The sequence below is a fragment of the Capricornis sumatraensis genome, chromosome 2 (genome assembly GCF_032405125.1).
Source record: "Capricornis sumatraensis isolate serow.1 chromosome 2, serow.2, whole genome shotgun sequence".
In the NCBI taxonomy this organism is placed as follows: Eukaryota; Metazoa; Chordata; class Mammalia; order Artiodactyla; family Bovidae; genus Capricornis; species Capricornis sumatraensis.
Window position 1 is genome coordinate 15,145,863 of NC_091070.1, and position 14,851 is coordinate 15,160,713.

A 14,851-nucleotide genomic window follows, 5' to 3' on the forward strand; every position below is an offset into this window, starting at 1 on the left:
AAAGTGATGAGATTAATTCATCAGAATTCCTGTGGTCTCTGGAGGGCAGTCTAGAAAAGCACAGGAGCAGGGAGGGGGTTACACACACACTCACACTCACACACACACACACTCACCATGGCTGAGGGGTGGGAGGGTTGGGGGTGGGCTCTCCAAGGACATGGCCAGCATCTAACATAAATTCAGCATTCTGACTTGGGAGTGTGCCCAGCATAGACGTATGCAGACTCCACCTCAGGCAAAATCACTCGACTTCTCTGAGCCCCAGTTTTCTCATCTGTCAAATGGGCACGGTATGTTCCCATCTCCTAAAGTCCTATGGATTCAGTGACAGAAAGCACATCCAGGGCGTGGTGAAATGCACGCACTGGGTAGCAAGCAATCAAAGTGAACACGCTCATCTTTACATCCATCAGGGCTGTCAGAGTACATGTAGACAGAGGACTCCAGAATGACTCCTTTCTAGGTGTCAGACCTGAGGCTAGCCACCAGCTCTGACATCTAGGAACATGAGGAAGGGGTCTCCCATGGATAGACCTCAGAGCTGATGTTGTATGTGTGCCTGTGGAAGGGAGCCAGGAATGATCTGGATTTTCAGTGAGACCTCGAGGCGAAGGAGGACCCTCCACCATCAACTCTCTTTGTGCCCCAGGAGATGGAAAAGCCCAGGGGCAACCCCATCAGCTGTCCTTAAACAGTTGCAGAAAAGCGGGTAAGTCCTCTCCCGGGGCTCAGGGATGGGGGCTGCAGGGCTTAGATAAACAGTTCTTGAGGAATTTATGGGCTCTGAGTCTGCTGGCTACAATCAGAGCCTGAATGGCCACTGTCTTCAGCTCTGGAGTGATGGGGGTGGGCTGGTCCCACTTGGTCCCACTCCCTTATTTATATGACTCCCGAGGGACAGAGATGATCCCTGCCATCTCGGCATGGTCTTCAGCTCTCCACCCTTCCCCCCTCCTTACCCTCCAGCTGATGATCTGATTCATGCCGCTGGCTTCAGCTGATGTAATTGGCAAGGACAAGGCAGCATGCCTGCCTGCCTGCTGGATCCCTCCACCTGGAATTCCCTTGGATTACTCATACTTCCTCCAGCTGAACCCATCCTCACCCAGACTTGCTTATACTCTGTCCTTTGTCTCAGCAAAGCCATCACTAAGCCACCTGCCACCTGGATCAGAAACTGAGGGGGCATCATTGACGCATCCCCTCTGTTACTTCTAAAGCCTTTTTCATCCTAGTTGCCTCATACTTCTGCCTCCTTCCCCTTCTGCCGCAGGTCATTTCCACGACCGTCATCCCTTGCCTCACCTTTAATGCACTTGCCTCCTTTTTTTGATTGTGCCATTTGGCATATGGGCTCTTAGTTCCCCGACCAAGGACTGCACCTGTGCCCCCTGCAAGGGAACTGCAGAGTCTTAACCATTGGACTGCCAGGGAAGTCCCTTCACTTGCCTCCTCCTGTTTCCATTGTCCTTTCCAGTCTCTCTGTAGAGGAGGAAATGGCAACCCCACTACAGTATTCTTGCTGAAGAACTCCATGGACAGAGAAGCCTGGAGGACTACAGTCCATCGGGTCGCAAAGAGTCAGACAAAACTGAGCGACTATCATTCGCTCACTTCCAGTCTCTCTACCCCGACACTGACCCTGGAGAGATGGTATTAACTTTCCTGTGCAAAATGCCTCACCGGATCTCTGGCTCATCACACACACTGACACTTAAGTCTGCAGGCCTTCCCAAGGGCCCACTAAAGGTCAGTCGGGGAGTAAGAACTGTCACCAAAGAATGAAGGACGTTGAAATCAAAGAAGCCAGAGGGGATTCCAGATAAGAAATAAGCCCTTTGTACTGCAGGATCTCAAAAGCCTAGGTGTTGAAGACACAGCAGAAGATGGAGGGAGGTATGGGATTGAAAATGGGAATTTGCTGGAAGTCTGTATTTAAGGAGCACCACTCCATGTGCCTGCACAAGAGAGGCCGACTTAATCTCTGGAGAGCATAAGTAAGAGAATCGGGACTCAGGAATATGAGGCTCAGCTGAGGGCAGAGGGAAGCTGAAGCTGAAAAGAGGATGACTGAATACTGCATACTCAGCAGTGAGACCACTCAGCCTCACTCCCCAAGCCCACTTCCAGAATCCCAGCAGCCAGATGGACACTCCACCCACCACTCCCGTCACTCCCATCCTCCACCTCCTACACCCCAACCTGAAGATGAGAAGAACAGCATCAGAGGAAAGACAAGCAGATAAAAATAAGCCAAAGGAGAACTGCTTCTATACTTTTTATCCCTGTTGGCCAAGGATCATCACTACATTTTGGGAAAGCCTTCACTATAAAAACTAACCAGAATAAGCAGGAGGAAAAGTATGTGGAAAGAAACCAGGACAAAGCAAAGAGGATTAAAACCTCTACAAGCAACCGTCAGTATGCTGTTGACTTGAGAAGGTAAAAATACTGTACTCAGGGATTCTCTGGAGAAGGAAATGGCAACCCACTCCAGTGTTCTTGCCTGGAGAATCCCGTGGACAGAGGAGCCTGGTGGGCTGCTGTCCATGGGGTCGCACAGAGTCGGACACAATTGAAGCGACTTAGCATGCATGCATGCATTCTTAGAGAAGGAAATGGCAACCCACTCCAGTGTTCTTGCCTGGAGAATCCCATGGACAGAGGAGCCTGGTGGGCTGCCGTCTATGGGGTTGCACAGAGTTGGACACGACTGAAGTGACTTAGCAGCCGCAGGAGGGATTCCCTGGTGGCAGAGTGGTAAAGAATCCACCTGCCAATGCAGGGGACATGGGTTTGATCCCTCGTCCAGAAAGATCCCACATGCTGTGGAGCAACTAAGCCTGCAGGCCACAAATTTTGAGCCTGTGCTCTAGAGCCCAGGAGCAACTACTGAAGCCTGAGCACTCCAGAGCCGGTGCTTGTTGCCAAGCCACTGCCATGAGGAGCCCAAGGTCCACAACTAGAGCACAGCCTGTGCTTGCCAAAACTAGAGGAAAGCCCACACAGCAACAAAGACCCAGCACAGCCAAAACCAGACTGACTAACTTAAAATATACTGTACTCATGAAACAAGAACAGCATGCGATAAAAGGAAAATATAAAATGGAGAGCATAGAAATTAAAAATATAAAAAATTTTGGACAGTAGGCTAGAGAAGATGTAGGAATTAGAAGATTGATCCTGGAAGCTCAATATCCAACTCTTAGGAGGTTTTGAAAGAGCAGACAGTGGAGAGGAAGTTATTACCAAGGGAGAAGGGGAGGGAGAGAAGGAGGGGAGGGATGAAAATGTTTAAGACCTAAAGAATATGTGTTTCTAGATCAAAAGGCCTGTTGAGAGTCCAAGAATGAATGAAAAAAGACCTTGACAAAACTATAGAGGTGAAGAACAAATTAGTGACTGCAAGGTCAGGGAGGGGAGAAAACAGAAGATGGTGTGCCTGTAAATAAAAGGGTAGTGCCAGGAACCCTGTGCAATGGAACTCTTTTGTATCTTGACTGCGTTGGTGGTCACAGGAATCTGCAGGGTTAAAACTGCATAGAACACACACGCACATACACACACTAGTGAGTACAACTAGTAAAATCTGAATGTGGTTGATGTTTATCAATGCCAATTTCCTGGTTGTGATATCTTGCTAGTAAATATATATAGTTATGTTATATAACCCATATATGTTATGTCATACAGCTACAAACGGTTACGTACGATACATACAGTTATGTAAGATGTTACCACTGGAAGAAACTGGATATACACAGGATCTCTCTGTATTATTTCTTACAACTGCATGAGAATCTATAAGCACCTCAAAACAAAAAATTATAATAACAATATTATTACAAAAGACCTACACACACAATATAGATTCTTTTTGTCATGAAAGACAAAAAAAAAAAAAAAAGAAAGATCCTAAAACCTTTCAGTGAGAGAGTAAAAACAAGTCAAATACAAAGGATAAAGAGTAAGATTGGCCACCATATCTCAAACCACGAGGGGGAAACTCTCCGTGCATACCCAAATGCACAAAACTCACGTGCATACTCCCCACTCTTTTTTTCTACTTCACTCATCACCCTTGTTTATTTAGGTTGGTTACTGTCAGCTCTGTTCGCTGCTATTTTCAAACACCTAGAACCATACCTGGGAAAGAGTGAGGCTCAATATACGCTTTCTAAGTGAATGAATCAAACTTCTTGACAAGCACCAGAAGCTAGAAGACAAAGCAGCAATGGTGTCCAAATTCTGGGGAGAAACTAGTTTCAACTAGCATCTAATATATGGGTTGAAGGATGCATTTCCACACATCCAAGATGTCAACAATTTTCCCTGTGCTGTGCCTTCTAGCATGAGCCCCCCGCACCCCAAAAGGGAAGGGCCGAAAAGAGGAAGATACAATCTGGAGAAGAGAGGGTCCAACCGGGAGAAAAGTCAAGGGAACATCCGGGAGGAATTGGCAGTAGGCAAATAGATTTAACCGAAAAGTGTGATATAACCATATTCAGACAATGGGAAGACAGGGAAACGTATGTGTGTTGGGAGGGTTTGTATAATGGGAACTAACTCTTCATCTTCCATAACAGGAAGTCAAGAGAAAATGTGAAATTGCTAAGTCAGTAAGTAGAGCTGTAAAGTCAAACTAGTAATTAAGAAGATAAAGGGCTGGAAGAAAGATTTTCTTAAACGACTAACTTGAGATTACAGGGCAAGGGGAGAGAGGTAGGGTCAGGGACTGTTATTTTCCATTATGAGTTATGCTTTGAGTCTTTTTTAAACTATGTGTATGCATTATTTGGATAAAAGTTAAAAATTAATTTCACATTAATTGTAAAATTAATTAACATTAATTGCAAAATTAATTGTAAAAATAAAATATAACCTCCAGGGAAAAGCACATGAGGCACTTTATGGTCTGGCTACCTCGGACCAGTCCACTCTAACCTTGCTTCCACCTAGGCCCCAGTCTTTTGGCTCCAGGAGACCACATGGAGCCTCTGAGCCGTTTCATACCTCCCTCCAGCTGAAACCCCTCCTGGTAAAGTCTTCCACATCCTTGGAGCCTCTGCACTCCAGGGCCTTTTTTGGTGAGACCCTCTTCTTTTCTGTCCAGGTTTATATGCCCCTTCCTGTTCGCCCCCAACAGGCCTCACCCATCACTTCCCTCCCCACCCCACTCCCAACTGAAAGCAACAGCTTCATGTTCCATCCTCAGGATTTTGCAAGCTGTCCTCCCTTCTGAACCGTGTGCTTACTGGGGATAGAGACGGGTAGATCTTTTAATTCTGTATCTCAAGTACAGTGCCGGCCACCTGAAATACCTGTTAATCAAATTAATTTAAAGCAAGAGCCCCCATGCAGAGAAACGCAGAATTCAACGGTGACCTCCCAGTTGCCAAATGCAATCCCCTCCCCTGGGCCTTCCCTTCCTGGTCCTTCCTGAAGCAGCAGACGCCCATCACACCTCTTAAAACCCACTCCTCTGTTAGATTTCATCTCCCTTCTCTGCAGGGACTCTCTCAGGGTCTCTGACCGCTTCTGTTTTTATTGCATAGAATCTAAGATGCTTTCAACAGTAAGACTGCACCATTATTTTATATACCACCAAGAAAGAGAAAGAAAACATCTGCCAATCAAAGTTTGGCTGCGCTTCCTTGCCACTAGCATTTTCTTCTTTTTTCCCCCCTTATTAAAAGAGCTCTCTGAGATTTAGGTTCAGATTTAATCATATAGCATTCTTGTGCATACATGAAAGGGAAAAGATAAGAAAAATAAATTGAAGATATTGCTAAAATTTCTCAGTGTGACTCTCCCAAATGAATCATTTTTGACCGAAGTCATTATTTCCGTGTTTTTCCACGGAATCATCATCTCTGCTAACAAAGGAGCTGATGATGCTGTGCTTTTCAAGTGTCCCGTGTTGCCTCGGGGCTTTCATTCCAGGTCACTGGCCCCTTTCTGCAAGTTTTTAAGGCGTTTGTGAAGGCAGTGACAACCCCATACAGTTATCGTGTAGCAGACAGTAATCGGCCCAATCCAGAGATGTTATATGGCGGGAGGGCTTCCCAAGTGACTCAGTGGTAAAGAATCCACCTGCCAATGCGGGAGATGCGGGTGCAATCCCTGGGTCGGGAAGATCCTCTGGAGAAGGAAATGGCAACCCACCCCAGGATATTCTTGCTTGGGAAATCCTATGAACAGAGGAGCCTGGTGGGCTATGTCCATGGAGGTCGCAAAAGTGTCAGACACAACTGAGTGCCTAGGCAGGAACAAAGCAGACTGTTAACCAGATCTCTTAACTGGACTATTGAAACCACCTCTTGACTGGTTTGTCTGACCTTAAACCCTCCCATTTCATTGCCAGAATTACCTTTCTAAAAGGAGATGTGATTAATTCCCTGCTCAGAAATCTTCAATGGCTTCTCATTGCCAAATATATACAACAAAGAACAAAGCCTATTTATTTAATACCAGGCACTAAGCTGTCATACACCAGCACTAAGGTACACACTGTACTTGCATGTCTTAATTTCTACAAGAATATGCTAGAAGTAGGAGGTATTTATTAGCCCCATTAATCCCATTTTATTGACAAGAAAATTAAGGCCCAAAGAAACTCAATAACTTGTCCAAGTTGACACCACTAAGAAATTATAAAGTTGGGAGTCTAAACCAACTGAAGCAGCTCATGCCAAAGTACTCCTCTGTCCTCTCCCTGGTGGCTCAGAGGTTAAAGCATCTGCCTGCAATGTGGGAGACCTGGGTTTGATCCCTGGATCAGGAAGACTGCCTGGAGATGGAAATGGCAACCCACTCCAGTATTCTTGCCTGGAGAATCCCATGGACGGAGGAGCCTGGTGGGCTGCAGTCTATGGGGTTGCAGAGTAGGAAACGACTGAGCGATTTCACTTTCACTTCCTTCACACAGCTTGGGAAGCCCTTTGACATCCGGTCCCATGCTCTGCTTCAGCCCCTTACCTACTCACTTCCTGAGCAGAGGGCACTCAACTCCTGTGGGCCTGTTTTGCTGTTCTTTCTGCTGAGTACGTTCACTCCTCACTCCTGCTTAGCTGCCCCTTCCTCTGGGAGGTCCTCCCTGCTCTGCGTGGCTGACTTTCACCGTGTCTCACCTGACTTTCACCCTGGCTATGCCTTTGAAAAGAGGATCTGTGATTGTTCTTCCTCTCCTTCCCCTAGTGCCTTGCAGATAGTAACATTTTTGCGGGTTTAATTGATTCTTTTTGTGCACATGAGGAAATTGTCCAGAGCACCCCAGGTCCTGCTCAAGGTCAGCTGCTGGCTGGTGAGTGTCAGGGCTGGGACAGCACCCCACTCCCAGCTCCTACTTACTCCTGGCTTTTTCTCTGCATCCTTGTCATAGTCTCTTTCCCCTGGGATCGCAGGCCTCCTTCTCCAGGACAAAAAGCCTGGCTGCTGTCCAAGGCAGGTTAACGCATCAATCACCCCCCACCCAGTCTCCTTGGGGAGTTTCCTTCCAGGCTTGCATCTCGGCCCCAGGTGAACAGAGGAAGCTTGGTTCCAGGGCCTCTTTCTTGTTCCTCCCCATCTTAAGGAGCTGCTCCAGGGGCCTTCTGGTGACCTGCAAAGTTGGCCACATGCCCTGGGAACGCAGAGAAGGGGACAGGGTGGTCGTACCCTCCGCACAGCTCTCGTGGCCGAGCAGCGTGTGTTGTCAACAGCTTCCATTCCAGCTAGAAGGAAATTCAAATGCGACTCTCACCAGGGCGCAAAACTGTGTCAGCCTCTCAGCCTCTTCTGCTTAGCCCTCACTCACTCACAACAGCCACGGTGGCCCTCCTCCTGGTCCTGAAACAAGCCTGCTGGTTCCTCTGCCTGGAATGCTGGCTCCAGGATTCAAGTCACCTTCTTAACGTGGCCTTACCTAATCCTCAGACTAAATTAGGCCCCCTCTCTCAGCCACCTTGGGCTTCCCCAGTAGCTCAGCTGGTAAAGAATCTGCCTGCAATGCAGGAGACCTGGGTTCGACCCCTGGGTTGGGAAGATCCCCTGGAGAAGGAAATAGCAACCCACTCCAGTATTCTGGCCTGGACTGTGTAGTCCATGGTGCTTGTCTGGGTCTGTCATTTTGCTTATTTATTTGTTACCACATTTACTGTCTTGCTCACCCTTACCTAGAATACAGGTCCACAGAGCAGGGCCCATGGCTTTGTCTTCAGCTCCTGGCACAAGGGTTGGGACTCCGTAAAGTTTCACGAAAGAACCAAACAACTGCTTCACAAGCTTCGATGTAAGGCAGCAAGTCCCCTCAAACATTGCTCTTTAGAAAATAGCAAGTTGCTTTATATCTGAGTCTTTGTGAGGTGTCTCTCATATCAGAGGTGCTGTGTCAGTCACTTCATACTGAACAATAGCGATCTGAGGAGACCCATTGCCCCAAGAAGACCCCAATCGAGGCCTGTCACCCGACTGAATGAGTAACAAAGGCAGGAAGAAATTTAAAACAAGTTTAGTTATTCCCAGGAATAAGAGTCACAATAGCAAACACTGAGAGTCAAAAGCAGTATAGTACCTGATACGTTGTGGAAACCATACTATAAATTGACCCAACTACTTTTTTGCGTGCTAAGTCACTACAGTCATGTCCAACTCTGCGAGACCCCATGGACTGTAGCCGGCCAGGCTCCTCTGTCCATGGGATTCTCCAGGCAAGAAAACTGGAGTAGGTTGCTGAGCCCTCCTCCAGGGGATCTTCCAACCCAGGGATTGAACCTGCATCGCTTACGTCTGGCAGGTGGGTTCTTTTCCACTAGCACCACCTGGGAAGCCCTAACTATAGAAAATACATAAACAACGAAGACTTACTACCTAACACAGGGAACTATACTTAATATAATCACCTATAACGGGAAAGAATCTGAAAAAGAATATATGTGTTTAACTGAATCATTTTGCTATACACTTGAAACTAACACAACATCGTAAATTAGCCATGTTTCAATTTTTTAAAACTGACACAACTGAAGAAGAACCATCCTAATGATCTAGGAAATGTACTTAGGGCTCCAAATAGAAATTTGAGAGACAGCAGTATATCCAGGCTCACAAAATCTCCCATAACAGAGATGGAGTGTGTGGAACAGAGATGGAAGGCAGTGTGCTCTGAAACACCACGCTAAGCAATTCGACTCGGAAAGTGGCTCTGGAGAAGGCAAAGACACTTTCATCAAAGAGTCATGCGGAACTTTGGGTAAACTCTGCCTTTTGAAAAAGAAAAGGTTTTTCAAAAAAGAATACCTGGTCTTACAGCATGTGACTGAAAATATGCAAGCATAACAAACAAGCATGCTTATAAGTAAACATGTGACTTTTATCTAGCTCCTAAAGGCTTACATACATAAATTAGCCTAGTGTCTTTGGTTTGCCCTCATTGGGAAAATGAGAGATCACTTTGGGGATCGCCTTCTACCCAGACACATTGAAAACTTCCTACGGGCCAGGTACCGTGGAAGGGCATGGGGCTAGGCGGAAAAATCGAGATAAATGTAATGCCACCCCTCAGGAGACGCTGAGGAAGCAGACGAGCAACGGCAGTGACGGTACAGGGTAGGAAGTATTATCCGCGTGCAGAAGGCACACAGGAGGGGCAATCAGCGGAACAGAAAGCAGGGTCCTTGCTGAGAGGGTCAGGGTTTGGGGGTACAGCTTAGCATGGACCCCTAGGTGGTCCCTCAAAAGGGCCCCCTCACCACTGCAGTACTCATGACAAAGGTTTTCACTACTGTGGGTCAGTACCGCAGCCCAGAAACCCGTGTGGGCTAGCCACAGAAGGGGGCTCCATCTCTCACAGGCAGACTCACATTGTCCAAATTCAGGGACTTGATGGATAAGCCTGGGGATGCCAGCACACTCAAGGAAAAATTGATCTGTCCAGCCAGCATTCTGCCTAACCGTCAAGCTCACTCTGAGCAGAAGACCTATGAGGGACCTAACGCCAAAGTGCAGGGGGTTGTTAAGTCTTTTTCCCCCCGAAAAAAGCCAGAAAAATGTAAACCCTTTAGGCTTTGTGGCCTGAAGGTCTGACTACTACACCACCAAAGCACCAACACAGAGACTATATGGAAACAAACAGGTGTGGCCCTGTGCTAAGACAACTTGATTTGCAAAAGCAGGAAGCTGCCTGCAAACTGTACTTTGCCCACCTCTCCCATCCCCTTCCCCCATCCCCACAGAGGCAGCCCCCAGCACAGTGCTGAGTACTATGAGCCCAGTAAGCAGTGAGTGCACAATAAATATCTGTAGGCAGGGAATGGGATTCTGAGGGCTTTCTCCCTAAGTCTCTTGTGACTCCTTGGTTCCCATAAATTTCTTCTATTAGCGTAACCACTGAATGGAGCAGATGGAAGGAATCTAAAGAGGGAAGGGAGGCTGTGAGCTAGCATGATTTTCAGAGCTGTCCTAGCATTTACTTTGCAAATGGATTATTATTGCATGTGACTAAAGGCCTTTTTCAAAATGGCCTGAATATCCTCCTTAACTGGGGAGGTGCTTAGGAGACTATGCCCTGGGCTGGAAGCCTAAGGCAATGCCTGTAGCCTTGCCTGCTCTAAGCCTTTGATTCCGGCATCTTGAGGGCAGGTACTTTGTGTCTCTCCCTGAAGCACCTTACTCAGGAAAGTAAAGAAAATTGAAGTCACTCAGTTGTGTCCAGCTCTTTGTAACCCTGTGGGCTGTAGCCCACCAGGCTCCTCTGTCCCTGGGGATTCTCCAGGCAAGAATACTGGAGTGGGTTGCCATTTCCTTCTCCAGGGGATCTTCCCAACCCAGGGATCGAACCCGGATCTCCAACATTGCAGGCAGACTCTTTATCCTCTGAGCCACCAGGGAGGCCCCTAACTCAGGGCAGGGACTCAATTAATGTTCTCTTGGTTTTAAGCTCATCTCTGGGGTTGTCCAGTTGTAGGTGATTTGTTTCCTCTTTATATTTTCCCCATATCTCCAAATTTCCTACAACTGTTATGCTCAAACAACAAAATCAAAATCTTTGTTAGAACAAAATCAAAGAATTGATAAAATAGCAAGAGCAATCCATCAGCTTTAGATGGACAGTCCCTGTTCCAGACAGACATGTCTTTCTGGTTGTAAATGAATAACTCTTCTTGTGACTAAGGAAAGGGACAAGAGCAGGCCAGTTCCGGTGGCACTAAATGCTCTGTTTGTCTTTGGGCTTCTAGGAAAAGATCGTTATCCTATTGGTGGGAGCAAATAATGAAGACTATTTACAAATCCTTCCTGTGGGCCCTTGCTGAGAATGTTCTCAACACCCAGGTTGCTGTCGAGGGTGTAGCAGGATTCTTGAGTCGACAGCAGCCTCTGCTTTCAGAAAATTTGATCCAGAATTCTCCAGCACATTAAAGAATAAGGAGAGAAGAAAATATAATTGTCTCTTAAAAGGCAATTTTTCAAAAACTGACCTTCAGGAGTCTAAAATAGTGGCAATCTTACCAAGATTACTTCCCAATTTTAGAAGAAAAACACTGCTCTTTCAGTGGCTTAAACTGTTTTAAACATCTCATGTTTATCCGCCCAATATCCAGCGATATTGATTGGATATTGAACTTGGGGTTTTCAAGCCTGGCTGAGACTTAGAACTGCATACAGTGCTTTTCACATCTAGAAATTCCAGGGCCTCTTCCCAGACTGGGGGATGTGGAGCTAGCAGGGACCCAGCATACATCCATTCACGGTGCTGAAGGCTAGCGCAGTGCCAGACAGAAAAGGGTTCCGTCAGTATTTGCTGAGAGAAGTTGGTACCATGCTCCTTCTGGGAAGGGTACAGGGAACTGGGGCCCTGGGGTTCTAGGAAAACTTACTTTTTTACTGTTTCATTCCTTTGTACTATTTGCATATTTGCCATGCTTATATTTTTAAAGGGTCCATTTAATAAATACATTTATCTCTAGCTAAAATGGCTTAAATCCTGTTAAGTCAAAATAATAATTGTCCTCTTTAAATTAATGAGATTACAAAAACCTGCTTTGTAAAATAAAATGGATTATGTCTGTTGTCTAAGTAATAGGCAGTAATAGTAACAGTATCCCTCAAATAAATCTTAAGGGATACTACGAAAGTGAAAATAATAATTGCAGACATTTATTTAGTGCTTACTAAGTGCCAGGCCAAAACATGAGTGCTATATATATATATAGTACATACAATGAATTATATATATATATATATATATATATATAGTATATAATTAAGCCTCTTTTTAACAGCTCTATGTGAGGTAGCCATGACACCATCTCACCTTTCGTGGGAACAAACTAAAGCAGAGAAACTGAGGCAGCCCCCAAGGGCACTGAGCAGTAAGGTAAGCGATGGAGCTATGCGACCCAGAAGCGCACCCAGCAGCTGGACAGGTCAACACACTGTTTCAACTAACATGCAAAACTGGACACATCCGAGGACCCTTAATTAGTTTAATAATAACTTCTCACAAGAAAGTTAAGCAAATACTTGTTGACTGAACAAGCCAAGAATCATCCATGGAAGCTCAGCCTGCCTCTTCTAAAAGAGAAATAGGGGAGGAGGGCAAGGGAGGATACCCCCGGACCACCAGGCAGGGCAGGGACAGGAAAGCACCCTGAGTTTTCTCTAGTCTGGTTTGCAGTCTCTGCCCCCAGGGGACAGCATCTCTCATCTCAGGGACCTCCACGAGCAGGGCTTTTGGTCTATCCTAGCGTCAGGCTGGCACTTAGTAGGAGCTCACAGATAGTCAATGGGATGCACAAAGCAAGGGCTCTACCTGTGACCTACTGTAGTATGAGTCTTGGTTACCATGCGCAGCCATCATTATCCCCTATTTACCTAGGACTCACTTCTCAGCACTGGAGGGCTCTTTCCCACCCATGGAGAGAGGCAGCCACCCCATGGCCCTCGGAACATGACTCAGCCGAAACGCACACGCTTTGTGAAAAGCCCACAAAGTCGAGCCACTCGGGGATGGGACAGGATGAGTGGTCAGGGTGCGGTGGGGGGGAGATTCCCCTTGCTCTTCCTTGACTCTTTAAAGATAAAGAGAGTAGTCACAGTCCACTTGTGCAATTACAAAGTGAAAGTGAAGTTGCTCAGTCGAGTCCGACTCTTTGCGACCCCATGGACTGTAGCCTACCAGGCTCCTCCATCTGTGGGATTTTCCAGGCCAGAATAATGGAGTAGGTTGTCATTTCCTTTTCCAGATGATCTTCCAGACCCAGGGATTGAACCCGGGTCTCCCGCACTGTAGGCAGACGCTTTACCGTGTGAGCCATCAGGGAACAAAAGGAGGGACCCAGTACAGTTCAAGAGGTCTGGAATTGCAGGGCAAATAGGGCGGCTAACATTTTCCCCTCTAAAATCAGCTCTTTAGGGTCACACATTTGACAATGTTTCCCATCCTAGGCACACCTAGGTATTTGTGCAGATCTTCCGGGGTCCCCTAAGCGGGGGGGGGGGGGGCGGTGTAGATATGCCATTTCAACAACAGCCCGCGAGTTAGAGCCCAGATCCAGAATGCCAGCATGAGAACCCCCGGGAGACGGAAAGGAGAGCCTCCAGAACCTCACATTCAGAGGCAGCCTACACCGGCAGCTGGCTCCGGGGGATCACTGGCTCCCTGCCGGGCCACACCCCCACCCCTCCCCGGCCCCCCCGGCAGCCCCGTACCTTGGATGGTCCTCTTGAAGAAAGCCTTGCAGGCCTCGCAGGAGGCCACGCCGTAGTGGTAGCCGGAGGCGATGTCCCCGCACACGAGGCACAGGCGCTTGGGGATGGCGTTGAGCATGTACTCGCACTTGATGGCCGAGTCCTCCATGAGGCCGCCGGCACAGTCCTCGTAGCCCTTGCGGCACGGGGTGCCTCCCAGCCCGGCGCCCGCGAACATGGGCGGCGAGTCCAGACCGTTGGCGTGGGCGCCCAGGGCTAGACCGAAGCCGCCGCTGGCGTCCGACGAGCCGCTGGGGCTGTGGTGGCTGAGGGCATCGATCCCCGAGGACGGGCTGGACGGCTCGGTCTTGATGAAGGAGCCGCAGCTGGAGCTCAGGTGCCGGTCGTCTGCGGACATCCTGTTCAGCAGCCTGGGGACACAGAGAGCAGGAGTCAGCTCGGAGAGGGTGCGGTGGTGTCAAGTCCCCAGGAATTAGCTCTGGGCTCGGGCACCGGGTGGGTGGGGTGGCTGGGAGGGGCTTTATGCTAGGTATTGGTGAGATAAATGCTGGCGGGGGTGGGGGAGAGGTCAATTTTGCTGGGGGCAAAAAGGAAGAACGGCACAGGCCAGAGTTTCTGGCATTACCCCCCAGAACCTTCTGAGTCCTCAAAATGAAAACTCCTGTTTGATCAATAAACTTCAGATGAGGCACCCACCCCTCTGCAAACTGCTGGCCTAAAGGGTGACAAAGTGGTAACCTTCGGCCAAAATATCTGGCCAACCTTCCCACGCAAGAGTAATAGACTTGAAGTCCAAAGGCGACAGCCCTCGGACCAGACACCCTCAGAATCACGACCCAATGACCCACCTCACCGGACTCCCTCCCCATCCCCACCCCCACGCTGGGGCAGCAGGTTAACCCAGCCTTGGAGCTTCCCCTGAAGGCCACCATCACCGAGACTGGGACCAGAGGTGCCAAGCCTCCTGACCAGGGCAAGACACAGGGCCTGTGGCCAAGGCATCAGCCAAATTGGCTGCCCTCTGGGGATCCCCTCTGGCCGGGGCACATCTGGAAGGTGGCCCCCAGGCCCCCTCTCTCATTCCCCTCTATCGCCCCAGAAGAGACCATGCCTCCATCATGCAACATGAGGGAGCCCTCCAACCCCAACTCTGAGCATCACC

The 14,851-nt window shown here is 48.2% G+C and overlaps 1 protein-coding gene across 1 annotated transcript in view; it reads right to left on the minus strand.

Annotated features, from left to right (window-relative positions):
• ESRRB (estrogen related receptor beta) overlaps positions 1-14,851 on the minus strand; it is a 113,156-nt gene that overhangs the window by 39,187 nt on the left and 59,118 nt on the right. The window contains exon 2 of the mRNA XM_068965276.1: positions 13,690-14,099. Within this exon, the coding sequence (XP_068821377.1) occupies positions 13,690-14,099 (410 nt within the window). The remainder of the gene's footprint in view (positions 1-13,689; positions 14,100-14,851) is intronic.